Source organism: Chrysemys picta, chromosome 14 (genome assembly GCF_011386835.1).
Source record: "Chrysemys picta bellii isolate R12L10 chromosome 14, ASM1138683v2, whole genome shotgun sequence".
NCBI lineage: Eukaryota > Metazoa > Chordata > Testudines > Emydidae > Chrysemys > Chrysemys picta.
The window spans coordinates 26522203-26548004 of NC_088804.1; the positions used below are offsets into that span (position 1 = coordinate 26522203).

General features: G+C 36.8%; 1 protein-coding gene across 6 annotated transcripts in view; it reads right to left on the reverse strand.

Moving 5' to 3' along the window:
• The window catches only part of LOC101930808 (transcription initiation factor TFIID subunit 4-like), a 210062-nt gene that overhangs the window by 148495 nt on the left and 35765 nt on the right, over window positions 1-25802 (reverse strand). For all 6 annotated transcript variants that reach the window (XR_006174924.2, XM_065567197.1, XM_065567195.1 and 3 more), the window contains 3 exons: window positions 17641-17743; window positions 13012-13126; window positions 300-469 (listed from right to left, as the gene is read on the reverse strand). Coding sequence is in view for 5 of the 6 variants with exons in the window: in XM_065567197.1 (XP_065423269.1) it covers window positions 300-469; window positions 13012-13126; window positions 17641-17743 (388 nt within the window). In the remaining variant the exon portion in view is untranslated. The remainder of the gene's footprint in view (window positions 1-299; window positions 470-13011; window positions 13127-17640; window positions 17744-25802) is intronic.

A 25802-nucleotide genomic window follows, 5' to 3' on the forward strand; every position in this document is an offset into this window, starting at 1 on the left:
GGGAGTGGAAAGCAGGAGATCTGGATTCCATTCTTGACTCACTGTCAGACATCTGCTGTGATCTTGGGCAAGTCACTTTACCTCTCTGTGCCTCATCTTGGTCATGTGCAACATCTGAATAATAATGATTCCCCACTTCACAGGGACAATGGGAGGTTTATTTCCTTAATGTTTGCAAAGAGTTTGGGGATCCTCAAGTAGATTATAACAATGCTGGATGCTACCGTGTATTGTGACACTGACTAAAACTGAACAGCTCCAAAGACAATATTACCGAAAGCAAATGACATGCTTCTCACCCATTTCTAGTATTCGTTTATGTAAAGGGATAGCAGCAAGAAAGGGTTCATCTTTACAAGACTGTATCTGGGTTCCAACCAAGTCGGAGTTGGTTGCCATAATTCGGGCACTTTCTTCATTAAGGTTAACTCCAGCCATAGAGGCAACATCATTGATGTCATCGTCATCTCTATAACAAAAGCATAAACAAAAGATAATTTTGCATGCGATACAGTAACTTTTATAAATTAACTGCCTCCCTTAAAGGGAATAATCATGCAATGCTCCTGATCAGAAGAGGGAAGCGAGGCCAGTTTATTGGCACAGCCACCTGGCTCTACCTTATCATGGAATACCCAAGACTCAGAAACAACTTAATGGAACATATCTCTTTGACCACTCAACATCAGGCAATCTGCAAAAGTGGTGTGTCCAGCATGGACAAAAACACCCACAATTCTATATGGGCACCTTTCCTTTGACCAGAAGTTGATGAGAAACGTGATAGCAATGACAGCTATGTGGCCAGCTGACAAAGGTTAGTAGTGACCGCAGACCACAAGGCCCTCACTTTCCCCCCATACACTGATGGCTTGGAAGTAGGGGTCAATCAACAACCGTAATGAAACAAACAAAAAACCCACAGACATTGAAACCAAAACACTGTATTATTTCAAACTGCTCAAGGTTCAAGAGATACCCTTATTAAAACTACAATTGAGAACAACAAATCTCACAAAAATGCTGAAGAAAAAAAAGGAAACAAACCACACACAAAAATGTTTAGCATAAAAACCTTAATGCCTGTGATGGAACTGGCACCACTTCAGAGAAGCTAAACAAGATCACCTGAGGCTGAAGATCCATTTCTGGCCAAGCCATATGAGCTTAGCTGAATATTGGACCATGTGAAGATAATCACAAACATGAACACATGGTTAGATAAATTGGTATGGAGAGTAAGTGAATCTAGAAAAAACAGGCTGGAGCCCCAATTCTCCGATTAGAGCTAAAACAAAGGTGCTGTCCATACTACAAAGCCGTTTAAGCTTACTTGGTTGTGTAGTTAATGAAAACAAAGCACTAACTTAGAAAGATGCCATACATGAACACCTAATAAGAATCCGGAATGCAGTGAGGAAGAAAAAGACCTAGAGTCATTCTTACAGAAATGGCTCTGAACTATTGCATTTACACTCTGTGGAACACCCTGTATATGTAGAACAAGCCCACGGAGTCTCTAACAAGCGAAATGCAAACACAATAAATGTTCACACCATTATCAGTGTGTTCCCAAATGATTATGATAAACATGGGATTTTGCAAGCATCTTGCAGCAAAACTTATATTATGTCAACTTCTACACGGACATACAGCCAATGTCATCGCATTCACTTCAACCAGGACCCATGATATATACATCTGTACAGAAAAATTTGGAAAGCTACAAGTATCTTTAGCATTTTCACATATTCAGCCTGTGATTCCAGCATTTGGTCTCTGAGAGGCAGTTTCACCTCCATCAAACATTCATTCTAACAGAAAAATAGAGAAAGTATTTTCCATTTCCCACAAAAGTCCATAGTATGACATACAGGCAAACAAATTTTGTTCTTGAACCTTAAGAAGCCAAAATTTTTTTACTGGTAATGACTTAAAAACCCTGAGATTGACTCTCTCTATTCAGACAACTGGAATTTTTAAACTGGATAGTGAAAACAACTGCAAGGCTTGAAAAAATATATGTATAAATTGATAAGGAACATTACATTTATATAAAAAGGTAAGTTAGAGGTATTACTATATTTGACTGAAATGTTTGTTGTGGGTCTTGATTAGTCATGTACTGAAATTTAATTGAACATTAACACCAAAGTAAACTGTGCAATTAATTGTTTTAATATTGCCCTCTACAAATGCTATTTTGTACAATTACCATAGCTTTAACATTTATCACTCAATAATTGGCAGAATTTTCAAGACAAAACATAATTGTAAGGATCACCCCTTTCCCATTAACTTTCGGGAATGTTCATTTCTTCTTTCTTTAGTGTTCTATCCGTGTTCCTCCTTGCAATCCACCTCAAAATAGTAAGCAGGAACCGAACTATTTACCTTACTATACTTTAACAATAAGTAAAAATCAATATTTTTTACATAATTTGAGTCCTAATATAGAGCCCCTGATTAACATTCTTTCTGTATGGTAGTTTTTGAAGATACTGTAACAGCAAAACTCAAAATTCTGAAGTTTTAAAATGTACAATTTACAAGAAAAAAATAAAATCTACATGTGAATTTTGCAGGTGAAGAAGTCTAAAGATATTAGTCTTAATAATACAGTCAAATAAACCTCACAAAGTACGGTAATTCATTTTAAAAAAAATCTTTTACTTCCATGTTTCTCTATTGAACTTAGTGCTCATGAAAGGTACAAGATACCCTAATGACTGAAAAAATCCCATTTACCCTCAAAACAGATATGGCCTGGGTAACAGCAGAGTAATGTTCCACAAAGTCTATGCTCTGTCAGTGTTCTTTAACCCTGCTCTTGTAGACACACTTTGCCATTCACACTTGATCTTTGTCTTCTCTTCTGAAACAGGCAAATATAAGGGGTGAGAGGATTGATGTGCACACTTTCCCACCGAGAAATGAACTGAAACTAGAGCTCATTTTTTTGCCACTGGACTGCAGTTCAGTCTTTGGCCAGGAATTCACCATCAGACTACATTTGTCTCACTGAACTGCATATAACGGCAGGTTATCTGACGGCAACACGTACAACAGAATTGCCTTCTGAGTGTATGTGACTCCATTTGGCTTGATGCCCCTGTGCACAAGCAGGGGAATAATGAAGTAAGATGTGCATGGGTGGGGGCTGACACCAGAGTGCATAGATCAAGGGGATCTACCACCCTGCTGGCCATACAGCAAAACCATCCATGGCCCTGAAGAAAGGCTATGATCTCTGCTGCTGAAATGAAGCCCACTGGAGCACTCCATATCTTATAATCCTTATTAATCTATTGCCGCTGGTGAAAATAGCATAGGCAAAGGACAAGATTATTTTTTTCCTCGGGAGGGACAAGACTGTGGATGTGGAATCTTTTTGTGAGATGGCGCTGATCAGGATTTGAGGAAAGTGAGTCAAGGGCAATAGCACAAAAAGAAATCTCCATACACTATCTGAGTAAAGGGTAGAGAACTTTATTCACTTATGAGACAGGTTTAAATCCCTAAACCACAGTCTAATAGTAACAATGGCTTTAAAAAGCAATGTAACTGAAAATGTATGTATAGTGCCAGCATTACTGTTTATGCCTGTGATACATGAGAAAATTATTAACCCAAAACATCAATATAAATAGTTGTGGAAAAAGATAACCCTATTTGCTGTAAAAATTTAAAAAGTACAGCTATATATATTATGCAAAGGGATCATTACTATAACTGATTACTTCTTGCACTAACATTCGACAATTATGTAAATATGCATAAATGGAACTCATACATACATTTGGACAAAACAGTTGTATCAAAGTCAATTTGAATCATGAACATGTGACAATTATTTTACAGCCAGATCACAGACCTTACCAAGTACAGTATTACTCATCACGATTTCAATGCCAAACTGTTTTCTCTTTACCAGTTATCATGGTGATCCGCCCCCCTTCTGCCCCCCAGCTACAAAAAAAAAGAATAAGCTCCTTAGATACAGTTATTGGAAAGCTACAAAAAAGAGGGATGAGTCATTATTTTCTGTTTGTAAAAACAATGTGGTCCTACCACACCAATTTAAAAATAAATTCTTATTGTTCTTTCTAATGCCACCATAAGTCACTGTACTGCTGAAAACATTCACTGCCTTAAACCCTCTCTGTTAAGTTGCAAGGATGATGTATAAACATCACAAAAAGTAGAATGCTAAGTTTACATAAAGAAGTTTATCCTTTATATTTATATTTATCTTCTAGAGATGCACTCAACTCTTTCCCCTTCTTCTGCATGATACTTTTGCCACCTAATATTTTTTAGGAAGTATACACATTCTGAATAAAAGATTAGAGTCCATACATTATAAACAAAATAAAATAGGCTGCAATTAGTGGCAATAAACTATTTTTTTTCTGGAGGGGTTCCAATGATATCATCAAGAGCATTTCAACAGCACTAATAGTTTAGTTCATCAGGAGAACCCCTGGATAGAAGCCTACTCTGTCCCCATATCTACTCTGGCAACAGCATCAGAGGACCCAACCACATCAGCCACACCATCAGGGGCTCATTCACCTGCACGTCCACTAATGTCATATATGCCATCATGTGCCAGCAATGCCCCTCTGCCATGTACATTGGCCAAACCGGACAGTCCCTCCGCAAAAGAATAAATGGACACAAATCGGACATCAGGAATGGTAACATACATAAGCCAGTAAGGTGAACACTTCAATCTCCCTGGTCATTCTATTACAGATTTAAAAGTCACTATCATTGAACAAAAAAACTTCAGAAACAGACTTCAAAGAGAAACAGCAGAACTAAAGTTCATTTGCAAATTCAACACCATTAATCTGGGCTTGAATAGGGACTGGGAGTGGCTGGCTCATTATAGAAGCAGCTTTTCCTCTCCTGGAATTGACACCTCCTCATCTATTATTGGGAGTGGACTACATCCACCCTGATTGAATTGGCCCTGTCAACACTGGTTCTCCACTTGTGAAGTAACTCCCTGCTCTCCATGTGTCAGTATATAATGCCTGCATCTGTAACTTTCACTCTATGCAGCCGAAGAAGTGAGGTTTTTACTCACGAAAGCTTATGCCCAAATAAATCTGTTAGTCTTTAAGGTGCCACCAGACTCCTTGTTGTTTTTTCCCTGGATAGAATAATTTCTTGCATCTCACTTGCTAATTATTTATCAATAGTTGTGCAGAGAATAAAATATTACAGGAAAGGTAGAAAAAGCAAATTGTAATAGTAATTGGTGATTTGAATCTTCCAGTCTAATAGTAGTCTGTCATTTGCCTTTTTTTTTTTTAATTTTGAAGAATTATAGAATGGAGAGTAGAGTGGTTTTGGATACTGTAAGAAGAAATGACAAAAAAAACTTGCAAACCTTGTTTCTCAACCGTTTCCCATAAAAATCAACTTTTCACTCCAGATCATTGGGTTTTCAGTAGTAATTCTGTGGAACAAAGATGCCATCCAGTGGTAGGTTAGATTGATAGTTACTATCTATTCATTAGGTTCCTTTGCACATCACATTGTGCTCTAAAGGTACAACACAGCAAAGTAGCTGATGATTCCCACTTTTGTTGTATTGTACAGTTCTTAGGGTATTGGAAGCAGCCTCACAATGTAGTGTGTATTATTTATTAGTGTAGGACTGTTTTTTCCCCTCAAGCTCATAACGTTGTCTACATCTTAACAGAGAGATGGTCTAATAGACCATTTTCCCTCCCATATGTAATCACACAAACCACCTTTCCTCCATTCATGTAGGAAACACTGGGGCAATTATAGCATTGCTTACATGAAAAAACGAAATTAAGAAGAAAAGTAATATATATATATGTAGTTGTCTTAATGTAATTTTAATGATCATGTGGAAACAGAGAGGAGAGCCAGTGTCATGTAGCCAGCCTCTTTGTGCATTCAATACATTATCACATACACTTTTTCTCTCATACTTGTCAGCAGGATTTGAACCCAAAACCTTCAGATACACAGCACACACCTATTCCACTTGAACTGTGTGGAGTATATAATGGTGGGAGTAGGCTATAGTGTTACTCTCCATGTGGACCAACTTGTAGTGGTGGACATGCAACATACTTTGCCAGTGAGTTATACATCTATTTTGGAGAAAGTACTAAAATATGGTATTAGAACTGGAGTTACCACACATATTTACAACTTTCTATTTTGGAATGTGAAAAAATTGTACATGTATCTAGCTTGAAATATCTCTTTGGAAAAGCAGAGAATCTGGAAGCCCTACATCAAAAGTTTTAAGAAATGTACAATTTTGAGTGTAAATCATTGATAGTGTCCATTTTAACTATCTGAACAGGACAAGACACTTTGCACATCATAGCACGATACTGATAGGTCCTAGGAGATTGATTCAATCACTTGACTATGCCAATATGCCACCATGTCACCCAATTTGGAGTGTCTTATTTCAATTACAAAACTGATCTTTTATTTTTAAAATATGAAATAAAAGAGAGTAAACAGAGCTTTGTTTTTACCTATATTTTCCCTTCATATTATTTTAAATATTAAAGGATTTGTGACAATGTTGGAGGCCAAGGACTTTAGTTGGGGAAGGATTCAGATGTTCTGTCTTTGGCCATTCCAACATAAGTCTTAACTAGCTTCTGGTGAAGTCTACTTGTGAATATGCAACTATTAACACAGACCTTCTTATTTTAAAGGTTTATGGACCAATGGCAGTACACCACAGGTGTTGGCCTCCAACATTAAAAGTGAGCTCAGAGTTTCATGGGAATCTTATTCTCACTTTATAGGCATAGGTTCCACAATACATTACTCTGGCAGCACCAGGAGTAGTGTTGATGAGGTTCAGAGGTTACATACAGCCAGCTCTGAAATACAGCTCGGAACAATATGGGGCCTTTGGAAAAGGAAGGTGAGCCTAGATAACCACTATACCTATCTATCCCATCTCAAATAAAACAAATCTACATTGGCAGTGTTCCCTATAGCCAGTCACAGCAGTTTCTTTGTTTTCAATCTGGCAGGTCTGTCTTCTATAATGAATGAGATCAGCCAGATGATGGCTTTTAGTCACACTTCACTAGGGGCTGGATCACTGATCACCTTATTACAGTCCCAGTCCCTTAACATTCCTTTTTTAATTATTAAACACACAGGAAAAGGAGTAAATCTGAAAACAGAATGGAGAGCTAAAAAATAAAAAAATCTACCACCACATACTTTTGTGCAGTTCAAAAGATTGTAAAATAACTGTCTGTGAAAAAATAGGAACTTAAAATTCTCCTAAAAGGCTAAAAGACCACTATCATCATCAGCAAATAAGATTTTTTAATCATTGCCCTATAATTTTAAATCAGATTAAAATTATTATATTAGTGCAAAGCTGAATACTAGTTGAAATAAACTCATTCTACTTTAGCAAGAGTAAATTCCTTTTTAATCTGCACAGGAACCAGAATGATTTCAGGTTTTCAAGATTCAAGTTTCAAGATTTAATTTACAGAGAAACAGGATGCACTGAACTTGTTTTAACTAGATTAGATGGTTTTCAGAGAAGACTCAGCAAAGTTTTCCAAATTCTGCCATGAAATGTAATCACGTTTGAAACAGACTTCACATTTGAAACAGACAAAAGTACCAAAGTTATCTAAAAATTGAGAATAGAAACTAAAAAAAGTTTGTGCAAAAACATTAATGGCCAGATTTATGAATACTTTACAGACTTCTCGTAGAACCTTACTCCTCAATTAGTCCTGTTGTACTCAATGGAACTATTAGTGGAGTAAGGTACCCGTTGTGACAATAGTTACTATAATCCGGCTTTAAATTATTTTACATAAAGGAAAAAAGCAGGGTATACAATACCAACATCTCAAAATGTCTGAAACGATGAAGAACATTTTGTAGAGATTAGGGCTGTCGATTAATCGCAGTTAACTCATGCGATTAACTCAAAAAAATTAATTGTGCTGTTAAACAATAATAGAATCCCATTTATTTAAATATTTTTGGATGTTTTCTACATTTTCAAATATATTGGTTTCAATTACAACACAGAATACAAAGTGTACAGTGCTCACTTTATATTTATTTTTTATTACAAATATTTGTACTGTAAAAAAAACACAAAAGAAATAGTATTTTTCAACTCACCTAATAAAGAGATTGCACTACAATATTTGTATCACAAAAGTGCAACTTACAAATGCAGAATTATGTACAAAAATATAACTTCATTCAAAAGTAAAACAATGTAAAACTTTAAGGCCTACAAGTCCACTCAGTCCGATTTCTTGTTCAGCCAATCGCTCAGACAAACAAGTTTTTCTTACATTTGCAGGAGACAATGCTGCCTGCTTCTTGTTTACAATGTCACCTGAAAGTGAGAACAGGTGTTCGCATGGCACTGTTGTAGCCGGTGTCGCAAGATATTTACGTGCCAGATACACTAAAGATTCATATGTCTCTTCATGCTTCTACCACCATTCCAGAGGACATGCGTCCGTGCTGATGACAGATTCTGCTCGATAACTATCCAAAGCAGTGCGGACTGACGCATGTTCATTTTCATCATCTGAGTCAGATGCCACCAACAGAAGGCTGATTTTCTTTTTTGGTGGTTTGGGTTCTGTAGTTTCTGTGTCAGAGTGTTGCTCTTTTAAGACTTCTGAAAGCATGCTCCACACCTCGTCCCTCTCAGATTTTGGAAGGCACTTCCAATTTTTAAACCTTGGGTCGAGTGCTGTAGCTATCTTTAGAAATCTGATATTGGAATCTTCTTTGTGTTTTGTCAAATCTGCAGTGAAAGTATTCTTAAATCAAACAACATATGCTGGGTTGTCATCCGAGACTACCATAACACAAAATATATGACAGAATGCGGGTTAAACCATGGAGCAGGAGACATACAATTCTGTCACAAAGTTCAGTCACAAATTTAATTAACACTTTTTTTTTTAACAAGCATCATCAGCATGGAAGCATGTCCTCTGGAATAGTGGTCGAAGCATGAAGAGGCATATCAATGTCTAGCGTAGCTAAATACCTTGCAATGCCAGCTACAAAAGTGCCATGCAAACTCCTCTTCTCACTTTCAGGTGACATTGTAAATAAGAAGCGGTCAGCGTTATCTCCCTTAAATGTAAACAAACTTGTTTCTCTTAGCGATTGACTGAACAAAGAGTAGGACTGAGTGAACATGTTGGCACTAAAGTTTTACATTGTTTTGTTATGGAGTGCAGTTATGTAACAACAAAAATCTACATTTGTAAATTGCACTTTCATAATAAAGAGATTGCACTTGTACTTGTATGAGGTGAATTGAAAAATACTATTTCTTTTGTTTGTCATTTTTACAGTGCAAATATTTGAAACAAAAGTAATATAAAATGAGCACTGTACACTTTGTATTCTGTGTTGTAACTGAAATCAATATATTTGAAAATGTAGAAAAACATCCAAAAATATTTAATAAATTTCAATTGGTATTCTATTGCTTAACAGTGCAATTAATCATAATTAATTTTTAATCGCGATTAATTTTTTTGAATTAATCATGAGTTAACTGCGATTAATTGACAGCCCTAATTTAATTGCAATATATCTATCCAATCAAGCGTTACTCTTTCCATTCAGACCTGTCCCTCAAATAATTATTTACAACATAATTCATGATAGCTTGGATATGGACAATTAATTCATCTGATTTGAAAACTGGATAAGGAACCATAGTCAATGAACAAACAGACGCGCGTCAAGTTGTGATGGGGCGAGGAGTAGCGTGCCACAGAAATTAGTGTTAAGTAGAGTCTTAATACATTTATTCCCAACAAACAAAGTAAAGGCATACATTCACGCCCACCCTGCCATTATGATACTCAACCATCCAAAAACACTAATACCTTGTCTAACACACTAACTTTCAATTCAACAATATTATCCCTCCCAACGTACACAAAGAAGTGAAAAAATCAAATTTTCAGAAAATTAATTCTGTACTCAAAGAGTAAGTGCTGTAAATTTGGGTAGGATAACCTATATTATTCACTATGCTTATGCAAACAAAAAACAATGTAAACCATGCTTAATGTGCAAATGTAAATGCAATCTGAACTATGGAGTCACTATTGCATCTCCAAACACTTGTCATTACAGTTAGCCATTTATCATCTCAATTTATAAATCCAACTATCAAAGAATTTAATATATACTTCCCAAGATTGTAGAATTGGCAGATTAGCATAGCACAGTGGTTCTCAAACTTTTGTACTGGTGACCCCTTTTCACATAGCAAGCCTCCGAGTGAGACTCCCGCTTATAAATTAAAAACACTTTTTAATATATTTAACACTATTATAAATGCTGGAGGCAAAGCAGGGTTTGGGGTGGAGGCTGATAGCTCGCGACTCCCCAATGTAATAACCTCATGACCCCCTGAGGGGTCCGGACACCCAGTTTGAGAACCCCAGTAGCAGATTAGATCACAATGGTGTGGCCCCTCATGGATTTCAAGGAGACTTCTGTTTGTCTCTCCTCCCCGATTGCAGAAATACAATACTTGGAAATACTATTATATTTTTGGTATTATAGTAGCGCCCAAAGGCCCCCAAACAAGATTGGAGCCTGCCTATGGCAATAATGTTCATCTTTAGGTATCATCACAGGTAACGACACCATACACATGAATGGGGTACTTCACATTTTTCCCTGACAAATTTTAGCCAGGATAAGTTTTTACCTAAGATAAAACAATATATGAAGTTATGTGGGTTTTATTTTGGGGAAGTTAGGGGATTGACAACTGGGCTTATGAAGGGAAACTAGCTTCCATCTTAACTATAGAGCACTAACCATCACTCCACAATGCACTGTGAATCTAACTTTTACCATAATAATTATTGTCAATATTGAAGGCTAAGCTACCACTTGTGAAACCCTCAGTTCATATGTGCCTCGCATGTATAATTCCCTCACACTCACTTCAGTAAACAACTTTTTATATTGGAAAAAATAGTTCAGCAAGATATGATAGACTTAGTGTTTACATGATTAAAAGAAAATGTCTAGAAAAATAAAGTTCACATTTCTATTACTAGTGACCAACCCTTTGCCCATAAGACAGAAAAACTAAAGTAAGTTATTTTAAAGAAAGAGTATGAAATAATGAAACAAATATGCAATAATAAAGCACCAAGGGTAAAATGAATTTATACATAACACAACTATTTTTCAAAATTTTTGCTCTGCTTAGATGCCAGTTTGCCTTCTGGCTACAAACACATTCTTCACACACGCTGGGAATGTTGAGGAAAACTAGTCAGCATTCAGAGGATTAATACAGATTTCCAGCTCTATGCCTTTAGGCTTAATAGTCAGACATCTATTTGTCCTCAGGAGAGGTTAGGGGTTGAAATGCAAATATGCAAACAACAGAATCCTTTGTTAAGATATCAAGAAAAAACTCCATTTCTACTACTGTTTAATAAATCCTTGCAATTCTGTGGATTTATTTAAATTCAGCATTGTGTCTTACTATTTTGAACAAGAAAACAATGCAAGAAAACAAACACATTCATTCTGACTAAAATTTGTTCTCTAAAGGAAAAATGACATACACCCTTGACAGCTTATTTACCAAACTCACTAAAGATTTATTGATTTATCAATCAGTGCCTTGAGCATTTGCTTCTCCCCTAGGGAAAATTAACAATTCCAACTAACCTAATATATTCTACGTATAAACTAAGTGAATGAAAGAATCAATCCTGGCACAATTTACAACATCCAGTAAAAAAAAAAAAAAAATGCTGTCCCTTTTGGTGTATGTAAAATTGAAAGCCATGCTAACGAAGAATAAATGCCTATGTTGCTTACTAATACAAAAAATATTTATTAAGACAGTACAATTGAACCCAACATACATTTTAAATCATTTAAATACTCAGTGGGAGGCAAGTGCATTGGAAAATAAAAAATTGAATGATTTTGCTTCTAGATTAATACTAAGTACTACCGCTATTAGTTGAAATGCTGACATGCCTCAGAGCAGAGATATTTCACAACGTCCTACAAATTCTCTTTTACTCTACCTGTAAAAGTCTAAACTGGTCAATTAATTACTGATTTGATGAGGTCAGATCAAAGTAAGTATCCTAAAGGAAGAATGTGACTGTCTAAAAATACTTTCCCATTTTAGCAAATAAATAGGAAAAAAGGGCAATATTTTAAAAGGAATTAAAATGCACTTACATCAATGAAACAAAATTAAAATGAAGGTGGGAGGGCGATAAAAGCAGCAAATATAACATTAGCTTTCCACTACAAGTATTAAAAATGTTCAAAACCTATAACATACAATAAGATTTATAAAAGTTTGAAGGGTATTCAAAATAACAGGCAGAGCAGCTCAATAAACCCATGCTACTGGGCTGAACTTCTGCAGGTCCTGACCACTACAGGAACTCAAAGAATGCCCCAAGTTGTGCCACGCAAACAAATCACATCAACAGCAAATAAGGCAATGAAGTTTCTCTCTTCAGTTCTAAAGAACAGTTTTTTCCCTAGGCTTCATACCTGCAGCTGACCTGCACAAGCCTATCTACATACAGTATGCCCTGCTGTCACAATTAGGATCATCTCAACAAGGTACATCTCATATGAGTGTTACAATCTGATTAATAAAAATAGCTGTATTGCACCCTTATGAAAACCTCATCTACATAGCTTCCTTTACTAAAAAAATAATTCATATTCACAAAAGTGATTTGTAAGGTTTATTAAATATTTTTTAAAAATCTGCATTTGGGGAAAAAAAATCTGGCGTCTTTCCTTTTTTTAAAAAACATTGAACTAAATAAGCAGATTGCCATCCAATCAAAGTGCATGGGAAATCTAGGAATTATTATAAAATACTGCCCTCTGGTGTTAAGCCCATTCTAAATTGTGTGTGTGGGGAAGGGGGTTGTTGTTGTTTTTTGTTTTTACCTGAAAGATCCACCTCCAGGGTCATTCAACTTGTTTTTCTGATTTGCAGAGACCTGAACACCAAAGCCCCCAGGACTTTGGCTGGCTTGTATTGTTGGTGCCTTCCCTACTGTGCCTGAAAAACACCAAGCAATGTTATTATGAGCTGTCTTAGACAATTTACATCAAAGAACCTTCTGTCCAGGAACTAAATTTAACTGTCTCTAAATTGCAAACAAAAGCAAGTTGTTATTTTTAAAGGTTCCATTGCTGAAGAAGAGAGAACGATTTAAAAAATAAAGATGAATATTAACTTTTTTTCAACATTTACTTGTGAAAAAATTGAAGATTCTAACACTGCAAACCATTATTCATAGCTAGCTAAAATATAATTAATGGCAATAAATATGTTTGCGACTACCAGTAAACTGCTCTTCTACAGAATCTGCACAGAATAAGCAAACAGGAACTGAAATAACTTATTTTAAAGGATAAGCAAGTGGTACCATCTAAGAGTTTTGGTAAAAATCATGTTTAAAGATATTCAATAATACTGTAGTATTTTGTCTTTGAAAAGTAAAATATATTTTCTTATTTTCCTATATAATGGTTCACTTTGTTACAATGAACAACCACACACATTTTCAGAGTTAAAAAAACAGTTTGAGTTACTGTTTTACACAGTGCATAAAAATACACCTCTACCCCGATATAACGTGACCCGATATAACATGAATTCAAATATAACGCGGTAAAGCAGAGCTCCGGGGGAGCAGGGCTGCGCGCTCCAGTGGATCAAAACAAGTTCGATGTAACGCGGTTTCACCTATAACACGGTAAGATTTTAGCTCCTGAGGACAGCGTTATATCGGGGTAGAGGTGTATGTAAAATTTGAAATAAAATCCTATTGAAAGCCCTACACTTATTTTCTCATTTTAAAAAATATTTTGTAAGCAGTTCACTTCTGTATCTATACTATGAAAAAATACTTTCAAGTACATAGTTATATAAATCAAAGTAAAGATTTTCAAATGGGCCTAGGTGCACTCAAAGGAATTGGTCATCTAATTCCCATCAGTGCTTTAGAAAATTCCAACCAAAACACATAACAAATTTCTGTTACTAATTAGCAATAAAAATTACCACAAAGCAATAGAGCTCTGGATGATCAATGCAAGGAAACATTACACCAGGGCTTGAATTAAAAAGTTTTGATCAAGTGGAATTTTTACATTTTTAAGTGATACTTTAGTTTACTGCTTATATACTTTATTAGTCACATCTACTCAGGCTATAGGTGGTCTGATTCTCTTTATCGTTCTTCAGTGCAAGATCTTTTTAGACATGTATAAAATATTAAAAATTAAGGTCTTCTGAATTGATAAATTCTTCCCTTTTTATGCTTTCAAATCTCAATGACTATTAATGAGTTACATGCACATGTAAAGAAGACCTTGAGACACCTTCAAAATCATCTGAAAGACCTTCTTGCAGTAGTCTTATGACTCATTTATTATCTGCAAGTGGGCATGCTTTCATGAACCTTTGTGATTTATATTATTTTCTGTTTCATAAGCCCTAAAAACTAAAGCATGATTAGCTGAATTAATAAATTATTTAACAACATATGCTTTTCTGTAACAAAAGGATTTGCCTTGACTGAGGACAGCATTTTTTTTAATTCTAAGATCTTTGTTCAACTTCAGTCTGAGCTCTCAAGACAAAAATTTATTTGACAGTCTTTGTTCAATCCCTCAGTCTACTGTGTATTACAGAAACCTCTGTATGAAGCCTCAATCTTGGAAAATCCACAGTAAGATTTAGGCCATCAGTTTCTAGGCCCAGGGAATGAACATGTATTGTGACATATTGAAGATCCATGAGATGACACAAATAGCATCAATCCTTTAGATGGTCAACTCATGTATCTATTTCAGGTAAACTAATTAGAAGACTTTTTATTGAGTGAACTGGAAAGCATGGGATAATGAATGAAATAGAAGAAAAATTAACATAGTTCAGCATGTGCTATTTCTGTTCAGGAGACTCAAAGGGGCATTAATAATAAAAAAGCTGCAATGGCTCTGGCAAGGTGTAACAGATTTAGTGTATACTGTTAAAAATAAAGTAATGAAATAGTAGTAATGTTCATCCAGAATTAATTAGCATCAATAGTTTGATTTTTCAATGGATGCGAAACTTTGATCCAAGAATATTACAGAAAGTACAGCAATGCAGTAGTCAATCCTTTAGTTTCCTGAAAGCAATCTAAACATATATAAACTGTCATATCTAAACTGTATATAGAGTATTAAATTCCACTTGCCTTCACCCTATGAATATGAATTTTCTCAAATGGATCTGACAGAATGTAATTAAGTATGAGGTTTTAAATCTGGGATGATGTATACGTCCTTTTCTATTTTTAACAGCTACTGTATGTATATAAGCAACAATTTCCTAGGTTGCGTACTTTGTTGTTGCAAGGCCCAAAGCAAAGATAGAAACCTTGATAATGATTTCTTTGTTTATTAAGGTAGCCCAACACAATTTGCAATAACTTTTGTAAATTAAAATCAGCTGTTGGATTGGATACCTCAAGAGACGGATAATGACATACAGAGTCTTTCACCATTAGGTCATAGGTTTAAGTATAGGCAGCAGGGTCTGGAGGAATGAGCCTGAGATTAGTTGTCAGTAAGTGCCTAGTTCTAATCCTGGCTCTGCCAATGATGTGTAGCCTTTGCCAAGCTACTTTACACCCCACTGGCTCAGTTTCCACAGCTGCATGGCCTGGTTTACACTGTTTTTGTACTGGTGTAATTACTTCAGTAGGGGGTATGAATTTTTACTTAAACAGTTATACCGGTACAGCCCCTCATGTGGACGTAGTTATACAACTATAAAGATACCCGACAGTCTGCCTACACTGAAAAGTTGTACTGCTTTAACTATACCAGTAAAGTTAAAGCAGCACAAACCCAATTATACCAGGATAAAGATGCTTTGTCCTGCTATACCTATTCCTGTATGGAGAGGGGAATGTGTTATACTGTGTAAGACACCAGCATAACTGTGTTCACATTAGGGGGTTGTACTGTTTTAACAATACTGAGATAGTTAAAGCAGTATAACTTGCATGCAGACAAGCCTGTAAACAGAGATAACAATACTCATCTCACTTAGGGGAGTTTTAAGAATTAATGTTTCTAAATGCTTTGAATGTGTAAAGCTTTATATAAATGCTAAGAATTATTCTTTAGGCAAGATTGTGAATCCCACCTGTTACCACCTCATGGCCAATCAATGGGCTACATGAAATAAATGTGCTTTTTAGCCATAGTTTAACAGAGAGATGTCCACATCATGCAAACTTTCATCACCATTAGCACCACTGTTGGCATTCTCAGCACAGAGGCCAAGCACTGAATAGGCATGGAAATCAAATTAACCTTCTCACATTAAGGTACACCAATCAGGATTCCGAGTGTGAAAGCTTGCTTTCTCATTACATATTAAATAATTTTTGTGTTAATAAATTTAGGATCTTAGTGTCAGTGTTGTCAATCCAATACTTCTTTTAAGAAGTAAACTCACTTCAACCCTGACTGGAGAAAGCAGTCCCAAGCATGAAAAGACAGATCGGTCTCCATGCCCAGGCAACCCTTGGCCTTTCTGAAGTGAATGGTCAGTTAGAGTGTCAACTGGTGCTAATCCTAATGGCGGGTTTAGGATGTATATACTTGCCCATGGGCCACAGGAGAGACCAAATTACTCATCAGACAGACAATAATGATTTTAGACATTCCCAATCTAGATTGGATTCAGACTGAAGATCTTAAGATGACAAGCTCTGTATACCATTACAAATACTCGGTTATCTAACTGCCTGCATCCAAAAAGATATTTGACAACTGTAAAGAGAAACAAGGTTAAAGATGGCAAGTAATAAAGGGGTGCTGGGAAACACACACAAGAACTTCTAGAGAGAATAAGGAGGAGAGAATAAGCCAGTCCATTAATCTATCTTTGCACAGCTGTATAGAACATCCAGGTTCAATACCTAGCCTCTTGCACCCCAGATTGTCAGTGACTAGGCATGTTGCATGCAGCACTCAGTCTCTGCTATCACAAAAAGTGACATTGGTGGCAGATGAAAGGCATATAGCTGAAAAGTTTCTCAAAGGGGTCCTACCTGGTCCTCTGCAGCTGGAAAGACAGTGGCTACAATGTGTGGCCTCAAGGGTGAGAGATAAAGCAGGGAGATTAAACCAAAGCATTCTCAGGGCTGCATCAGAAAAGTGAAGAAAGTCTTTCCCACACGAGGGGAAAAGGTCATACAATAAAACAGTAAAAACCATATCCCTCACTTCATTCGGACCGTCACACAAGAAACTGCTGAGTGCAACCTAGGCAATTTAGGATGTAGCCTTAAATTAGTAGTTATAAAACAGTTAGCTATATCAGTCTGAAAAATATGTCAAAATTATATAGTGAAAACATGCATTTTCAGCCAGGAAAATGTAAAATGTAATGTCAAGCCTGCCAATGTCAACTCTCAGTTTTCCCCATGCTACTACTTTGTAATAAAATTACAATTAAATTCATACAAATGTAACATAAGCTCACTAGAACATTTAAACCCATACCTTGTGGTCTAATGGTCTGAGTTATTACCACTGGCATCCTAATCTGGGTAGTCTGGCAAGCAGGGTTTCGTTTCACAGTTTGAGCAGATGTTGACTGGATAATCTGGTATTATTGAAAAAAAGTATACTTATATTATACTTTATACACAAACACACACAGCGTATATATAAATTAACATGTATAATTACTAATATAAGCATGTGGGTCTCCAGAAGCACAGCCAGCTGGTGACAAAAGTCATATTAAGGGGGGGTGGGGGGGTGGATCTCCAGAAGCACAGCCAGCTGGTGACAAAAGTCATATTAAGGTGGGTGGGTGTGTGTCTCTCTCTCTCACTCTCTCTCTCTTCATACTGGTCACTAGTTTCAGTGGTGTTCATCTACTGCCCCATAGGCTTTTCCCTTTTTTACTATTTTTGTTAGTACACCTCTGCATTTTTAATAAATATTAAAAGTTAAATCTCAAGTGGTTATGCAAGACTTGCAGTCACACACGCAAAAATGGGAAACAGGGACTTTTTATAGTCACTGTGTCAGCTTTTACCTTGTGCCATTTATTTTAAAAATCAGAGAATTTTATTGCTACAATTAATCTTGGGCCAAAGCCTATTGCCCTTTTTGAAATTCTCAATTAAGTCAGAACGAGATAAGAACCTTTCAACTTGATCCCTTATAAATAAAAACAGAACAACAAAAATCTGCGAGGGTCACGTCTCAATGATATCAAAATACATGTTCATAATATCAGGAACAGGATAGCACAGATGTAGAACAGCAGACTGTCAAGTACACGTGGCTTTCTCAGAGGGAGACGAAATCCATAAATAAACTAAAAAAATTGCAAGAAAAGTTTAATGATTTTGTATGAGAGAGAGAGAGAGAGGAACTGCATCCACTTTAAAGGACGGTAATGACACAGCCATGACTGGTTGAAGATAAAGCTACACAGACAACTCAGGGTCCTGAAGACATCACAACTCACACAACCTTCACAATCATGGCTGTATCATTACCATCCTTTAAAGTGGAAGCAGTTTCTCTCTCTTTCTCATATAAAATCAATAACATTTCCTGCAGGATGACTGTACTACAATTCAGATTGCAACCTAATTTAATATGTTACACAGAGCAAACAGGAAACAATGCATCTTTGTTTGGCTCATCAGCATCATTCTTACGAACTGTACCCCAGAACATCTTACAACTATACAGGCCAAATCCCAGACTTAAAAAGGAATTTTGCAGGATTATAAATACAGTGAAAATGAGAAATTATGTTTCCAAATTTAGTTTTGAAAATAGACGGAGAAGGAATGGAGGTAGGAAGATAAAGGAAAGGTTTCCATCACCAGAAATTGAACAAAAGATTCCTGCATCATAAGCAGTGAAATCGTGGGAAGAGGGAAGGAGATTGGGACTAGTTAAGCAGAGGGACTGTGAAGAGGAACTGAATGAAACATGGTTGGTGGGGTAGGCTAAAGTAAGACCAGGTAGTTTTCAAAACAAGGGGGGCAATTCTGAATTGTGTCTGAAATTAATGAGGAGCCAGTGGAGGAGTATAAGGATGGGCATGATGTGTGATCGTGATTCTTTGTACGTGGGAGAAGACAGGCAGCAGCATTCCGTACATGCTGGAATTTGGAGAAGTGGGAGGCCATAGTCAATCTGAGAAGAGACAAAGACATGCATGGATGAGGAGTCATCATAACTGTGTACACAAGCAATGTTACGGAGGGGGGGGAACCAACTTGAAAAAACAGGAAAAGTGGGAGGGAACAAGAAAGTTCAATGAAAAAGGAGGCAGCTACACTTATGGACACAGAAGGGAAAAAACAGAGGTCTCTGTTAAGCTGGGAGACAGAGCAGCTGCATGTATTTGGGAATGCTCCTTTTGCCCAAGAGAAACACTTCTACCTTTAAAGCATTTGGATGAACCAAGACAGGCAATGAGTGAATAGGGAAGAGTCATTAAAGACAATTATCATCAGAGCATCAGCCAAACTTCAAGGTAGAAAAACACGATTTAGAAGAAAAAGAGGAGCTTGGTAACTGAATATATTAAGAGAAAGGAGAACTGAATTTGAATGCATCTTGATGCAGAGGAATTACCACTAGACATAGAACAAGTGGGTTTTAATAGGCAGGAAGACAATAGTCCACAATGTCATAGGATACTCTGATCTGAAAGGCAGAAAAGCTAATTTTCTCAACCACACCTCTCTCTAGTCACCATACTCACAATATTCTTTCAAACTAAGTTTTACTCTGGTGATAGCAGGTAAACTTCTCCTCTCTATGACATCAATACCTGTCTTCATTTCCTGATACATTCTACTCTCCTCTGAAATGATGTAAAATGACAGATTTTAAAGAGCTGAGAAGGTTTGATAACAAAGACAAGGCAATTATTGAGAGTGGCTTAACAGAGAGAGAAAGGGTGTGGGACAACAGGAACAACAGGAGTGGAGAAGAGGGTGCAGAGGACAGTTCTCTATGAAAGTGAGGTAGGGAGTATAAAAGAAGGTAAATATACTGGGGTGGAGAGCAGAAAAAATAAAGTGAAAATAAAAAGTATCGCCAAATTTAAATAATAAAACAAAATTATTTAAAAGAAAGGGAACCCCATTATTCCCTGTCCATACTATCTGCATAGCCTACACATGGCAAAGAGCATCTAATAGCAGGCTGCTACTCCCCTGGGCAGGGAGTGGGCGTAGTACAACCTCCTGTGTCAGCTGGCCCTTTAGTTGGCCTGGGTTTTAAAGTTACAATCCAGCCCTTTGTGCATGTTTTAATGCACAAAGTCTTACACAGAAGCACCTCAGCCAGCAACTTGAGCATACTGAACTAACAAATAATGTTTTCACACAATTATATGCAAAACATAGCAATAAAGGCAACAGCATAGGAAATAAACACACTGGATATGATACAATTCTGAATACAATATTCTCTGCTTGGTATTTTTTCTTTTTTTCTCATAATTAAGTGAGAAAATATTATGGGAGAAATAAATAAGCCACTTAACTTGTATATGCACACAGTACAAATTGGCTATGGTCTGATATGACATTTATCTTCACTCATGAGTAAACACTTGCTAACTCACTTGTGGCTATGCCACTTGTGATTTATCAGTCTACTCACTCCTGAAGATAAATGTCATATCAAACCTTAGCTATCATGTAATCTGGCAGCATTAACTCACTTCTATCTTGCTTTTGTGGGTTTAGATTTCATATATAACATTAATGTTGCTATCCAGGGCCAAATTTTTACAACTTGCCTCAAAAATGATGTTTGTAAAATTGCATATGCAATTGTGTTTTCTCCCCTCACATTAATAAAAAAAATTAAAAAAAAAATTAAACAGACAGCATCTTCTAGTAAAAGCTTCTTTTTCTCCACCTTGACCAATACGGTGTTACTGGATATACTCTTTTCAAAGAATCAGTGAAGACAGAAATGAAAAAAAAAAAAAAAACTATTAGGTCATGTAAGTCCTGTAAGATTGTTCTCTTTAATATATTCTCTAGTCTACTTTTAAACGTTTCAAGCAATGGGCCTTTCATCACTTCCTTTGGGAGACTATTCCACAATCTAATAATAAATCTTATGGTAAGGATATTTTCCCTTATATTCAGCCTAAATACTATTTTGCTTAATTTTATTCCTTTATTCCTATTTATACTCTTTTGGATCACTCTAAATAATTTATCACCCTACTTTAATGTTTAAACCCTTAAAATATTTGTAAACGTTTTTCATGTTCCCCTTTAGTCATTGTTTGACCAAGCTATATTTATTTAATTCTCTTAAGCTTTCCTCTTAAATCTGTCCCTTAATCACCATTTTTGTAATTTTCTGAATTCTATTTAATTTTTTTTTATATATATATTAAGGTACCCAAAACTGAATGTTGTATTTTTAGGGAAGTGCCACCATTGGTGGATAAAGGCCACCCCAATGATCCACAGTATTATAGCACCAAATTCACATTTGCCTTTTCGCCACTGGCTTACATTGCAAATATGTATCAAATTTCCAGTCCATTGTCATGTCTAGGTATCTTTCTGCATTAATGCCTTTTAAATATCTACTGTTCACTGATTATTTGCATTTCAAATTTATTATACACTCATTTTAGTTCAGTGACAGGACTATATGCATTGGTTCATTAATACAAGCCACTTTATCGCCTTCAGTGAACTTCCTCTAATCTTCCTTTAAACCAGTAGATACCTAATGATCAATCCCAGCTGTCTTCCAAACAGAAAGTAGAGGAGAGTGGTGTCCACTGAATCTCCAAAATGCTTTCAGAATCCACCAGCTCAACGTTAAAGACCCAAAACCAAAGATTTCAGTAGAGTAGTGGGGGTGGAAGCAAAATCCCCATACCATGGTCTGCCATTTTATTTTACTTCTAATTTCACATTATTCCACTGACTTAGTAGCATTCCCAAGGCTGGCATAATGGTTAAGAAATATCTCAGAGCAAATATTGTTTCGATAAGCAGTGGCAGATTAGCCACTGGGCCAACGGAGCCCATGTCCAGAGGCCCCGGCCAACTGGGGGGGCCCAGAAAAATGGGCACTCCCATGCCCCGATCCGCCTGGCATTCCTGCCAGGAAGCAGGAGAAGCCTCCTGCTCCCCAGCAGGAGCACCAGGTGGACAAGCGAAGCCCCCACATCCCAACTCTGCTCCCTGCCAGGAGCACCAGTCGGGTGGGGGAAGCCCCCATGCCCCAACCCCATTTCCCCATCAGGAGCGCAGGGGTGTGTGTGAGGGGGGACTGCAGGTGGAAGGGATGGGGAGGGGCCCCCCACTTGCTCTGGCCCAGGGCCTCACAAATCCGCCTCTGCCGCTAGTAAGTTCTAGTTATCCCTGTTGGACAACATGCACTGTTTTCAGAAAACACACATTTCCTAACCAAGAACTCAGAACACAGGCATTACATTTATAACCCTGGTTGTCAGCAGGTGGGACTGAATCTAGGAAACTCTGGAGCTTAGTGCATGAGCCTCTACTGTATGATCTAAAAGCCATATGGCTGTTAGCTAAGGCTGTAGAGCAGGCTCATTACTCTCTCTCTCTCTCAATCTCTCTAAGTGGTCTCGGTGCCACTAGATGGGATAGAGCACCTCACCCAGGAGGTATGTGGATTACACATTTATATTTCTTTGTATTTAAACTCAGATTTTTTACCAAAGACGGTCTGAAAGCTAACATTCCTACTGCCACTAGAGACCTCCAGGTTTGCTGTCCAACCCCTAGAACTGACGATACTTCTTGAAGCCCTTTCTTATCATATTGCAGTGTTTCCTCTTTTATCAGCAAGTCCATATCTAACATAGCAAGTGAATATGAATCATATGCCTACGCCCAAATGAATCAAAACCAAAAGGAAAAATTTATTCTACAGCCAAGTTGTCCAATAGCAAAAAAGGATGGTATTGATAGCACGGATCTCTCAATCTAACCTTAGAAACACAATACATACAATGCAACACACAGCTGGATTATCACCACTAGATATGTTACATACAGCTTCAATAGGGTCAACAAATATGAAAAACTGCCCTTGTTTGGTTTCATAGTTCTATCACTATTTTTTACCTGTACTACCCATAATGTGCTAAGTACTGTCCACATACATGAATACACAGTTCCAGCCCCAAAGTATTCAGAGTTTACTCAAACCTTGAACACTGTGGCTTAGATCAAGTATGTAGGTGTATAAATAGGTTTTTGGCTCATCACATTAGTCACTCATCAATAATTTTTCAGTATCGAAAGGAAAACCTAATCAAAGATTCCATCCAGCTTTCCTTAGCTAGCAGGAATTAATACCACCACCTCGGTCTTTCACCCGCAGATCTCAAGGTGCTTTACAAAGGCGGTATCATTATCTCCTCTTTGATCCATCAGCATCATACAATTTTAAAACTGAAGTTTTCTTTGTTTCCTATTGATTTCTACATTCATGCACCACAACTGTACATGGTCCCACAGATGAAAATTTATACTAAAGCACCCCCTCACACATCTAAAATGGTGCTACCAATCTCACTTCAGCTTTGCGGCAACATCTTGATTATGCCATAAATTTTTTGTTCCATATCTCTTTCTTAAATGAGAAAACAAGAAAACTGTTTTCTTATTATTTTGATGCAACTTCAATTTGAGGGGAAATTCACAAAATACTTTAAAACAACAAACTCAACTGGTTCTGCGTGGGACTTTCAAGATTGCTCAGCATTGGCATAATCTTGTTGGCACTGACGCTAATGGGAGTTTGACCAGTGACTTCCACAGAATGAGAGTTTAAGCTAATGCAGGACTTTAGAAAAGTCTACTGCCTCAATGCAGGATGAGAGACTAAGTGAGGCTGGGGAGCCCTGAAATACCTATATTATAGAATAGCTATATATTACAACTATGAGTGTCCAAAGGTTTCAGAGACACCTCAATCTCTGACTCCTTTGTAAAAATCAAGAGAGAGAGCTAGTAGACTGGCTCCCCTAATTTTAGAAGGCACTGAATGACTCTGTAGACAGGCTGGCTCTAAAGAGGCTATACTCCAAGTAGTTCTGCCCCCTTCAGCTGGACAGTCTGCAAAACTTGAAATTCTCTTCGGTGAGCTCCAAGGCTAGAGAATCTGAAACCCAGCCAGCTTTCTCCCTAAGCACTGGTCAGCTTTAGGCAGGCCAGCTGTAATCTTCCTCTGTCCGTCTGTCTCGGGCAATCTGGCCAAGGGTTCTTGTTGTGCTCTGGGTTTGGGGAACACAGACTACTGTGAAGAATGCACAATGTTCACCATTAAAAGGTCAATATTTCTGTTACCACACAGTTGCATTGAAGTGTCTGCCTGGAATTAGAACAGTGGTTGTTGTGGTAACTCAGATAACCTAGTACAATGATTGTCATCAGATGCTGACTTAACCAATATAGCACAATCTAGGCGATATAGCAGGGCTTTGGTTAACCTGAGATTCAGTTCAATCAGCCATACTACTACTAAGCAACAGACAAAGAAGTTTAGATTTATATAAAGCTCTTCTTTATATAATGAAACGTTTCTGTATGTTTTCTAAATGTATTTCCATCCTGTAGTAGTCCTTAGAACACACTTTTTCTGGCAAGTCAAGATGCAACCTTCTGCCTTTGCAGCTATTGCTACTTCATGAGACTACAGCAGTTATTTCATTTCTCCAAATGAGATTAAAACATGTACCTAACAATAGTCATTTTACCAATTCACAATACAGAACAGTCATATTGCATGGCCCACCCAACCAGTGCTTAAAACTTTTTAAGTTGTCAGCTATGATACATTAGTTTGGAAATGAAGTTGTATGTACAGAATAAATTAACAGATGACTGAGGAGGCATTCATATTGCTACTCTGTACCATTCTGTTCTAAATAATACAACATTCCAGAAAAGGTTTTCCTTATTACAGAGGAGGGAATTCACACAGTTAAAAGAGAGGAGCAACAGCAGCAAAGTCCAGATTCAAGATCACATCCACATGTCTCATGTTTACTATAAAAGATAAGGTCAAGTATCTCAGCATCTCAAAAAGTTCATATAGTTCACTACAACTGTTCTCCTAGGACTTTGCTACTCCTACGATAAAATAATTATTTTAGATTTTAAAAGTTAATGATTAAACTGTTTTAAGAAGCATATGTACCGTCCAAATGACATGGAGCTCAAACGTGTATTTAAAAATTGTGCATTGTTACATTTTAATTAAATAAACTATTTCAAGTTAAACATTTAAAATAGATTTTTGTCATCCATCTATTTATTTCCTTTCCTGAGCCTACTATTTCAAGGAACAGTCATGTGACTAACAAGTTCTGACAAAGCTGTTATACTTGCATTTTAGAATCCTGATAAAGCAGAATTCCATCAGCTTAAGAGAATACATTCAAATTTGCTCATCCTAATTTTTAAACCAAAGTTGTGTACTATACTCACATATACATGTGAACTGCAAACAAAGAAATACTTTTCACCATTTCACAAAAGTGATTAAGAAAGACAATAATGGACTGCCATATCATTAGACTTAGGCTTTTGTAGAAACTGAAAAAATATATATACAAGGCTATATATGCTATATACCATGGGCCCAATGGTACCACCCTTATT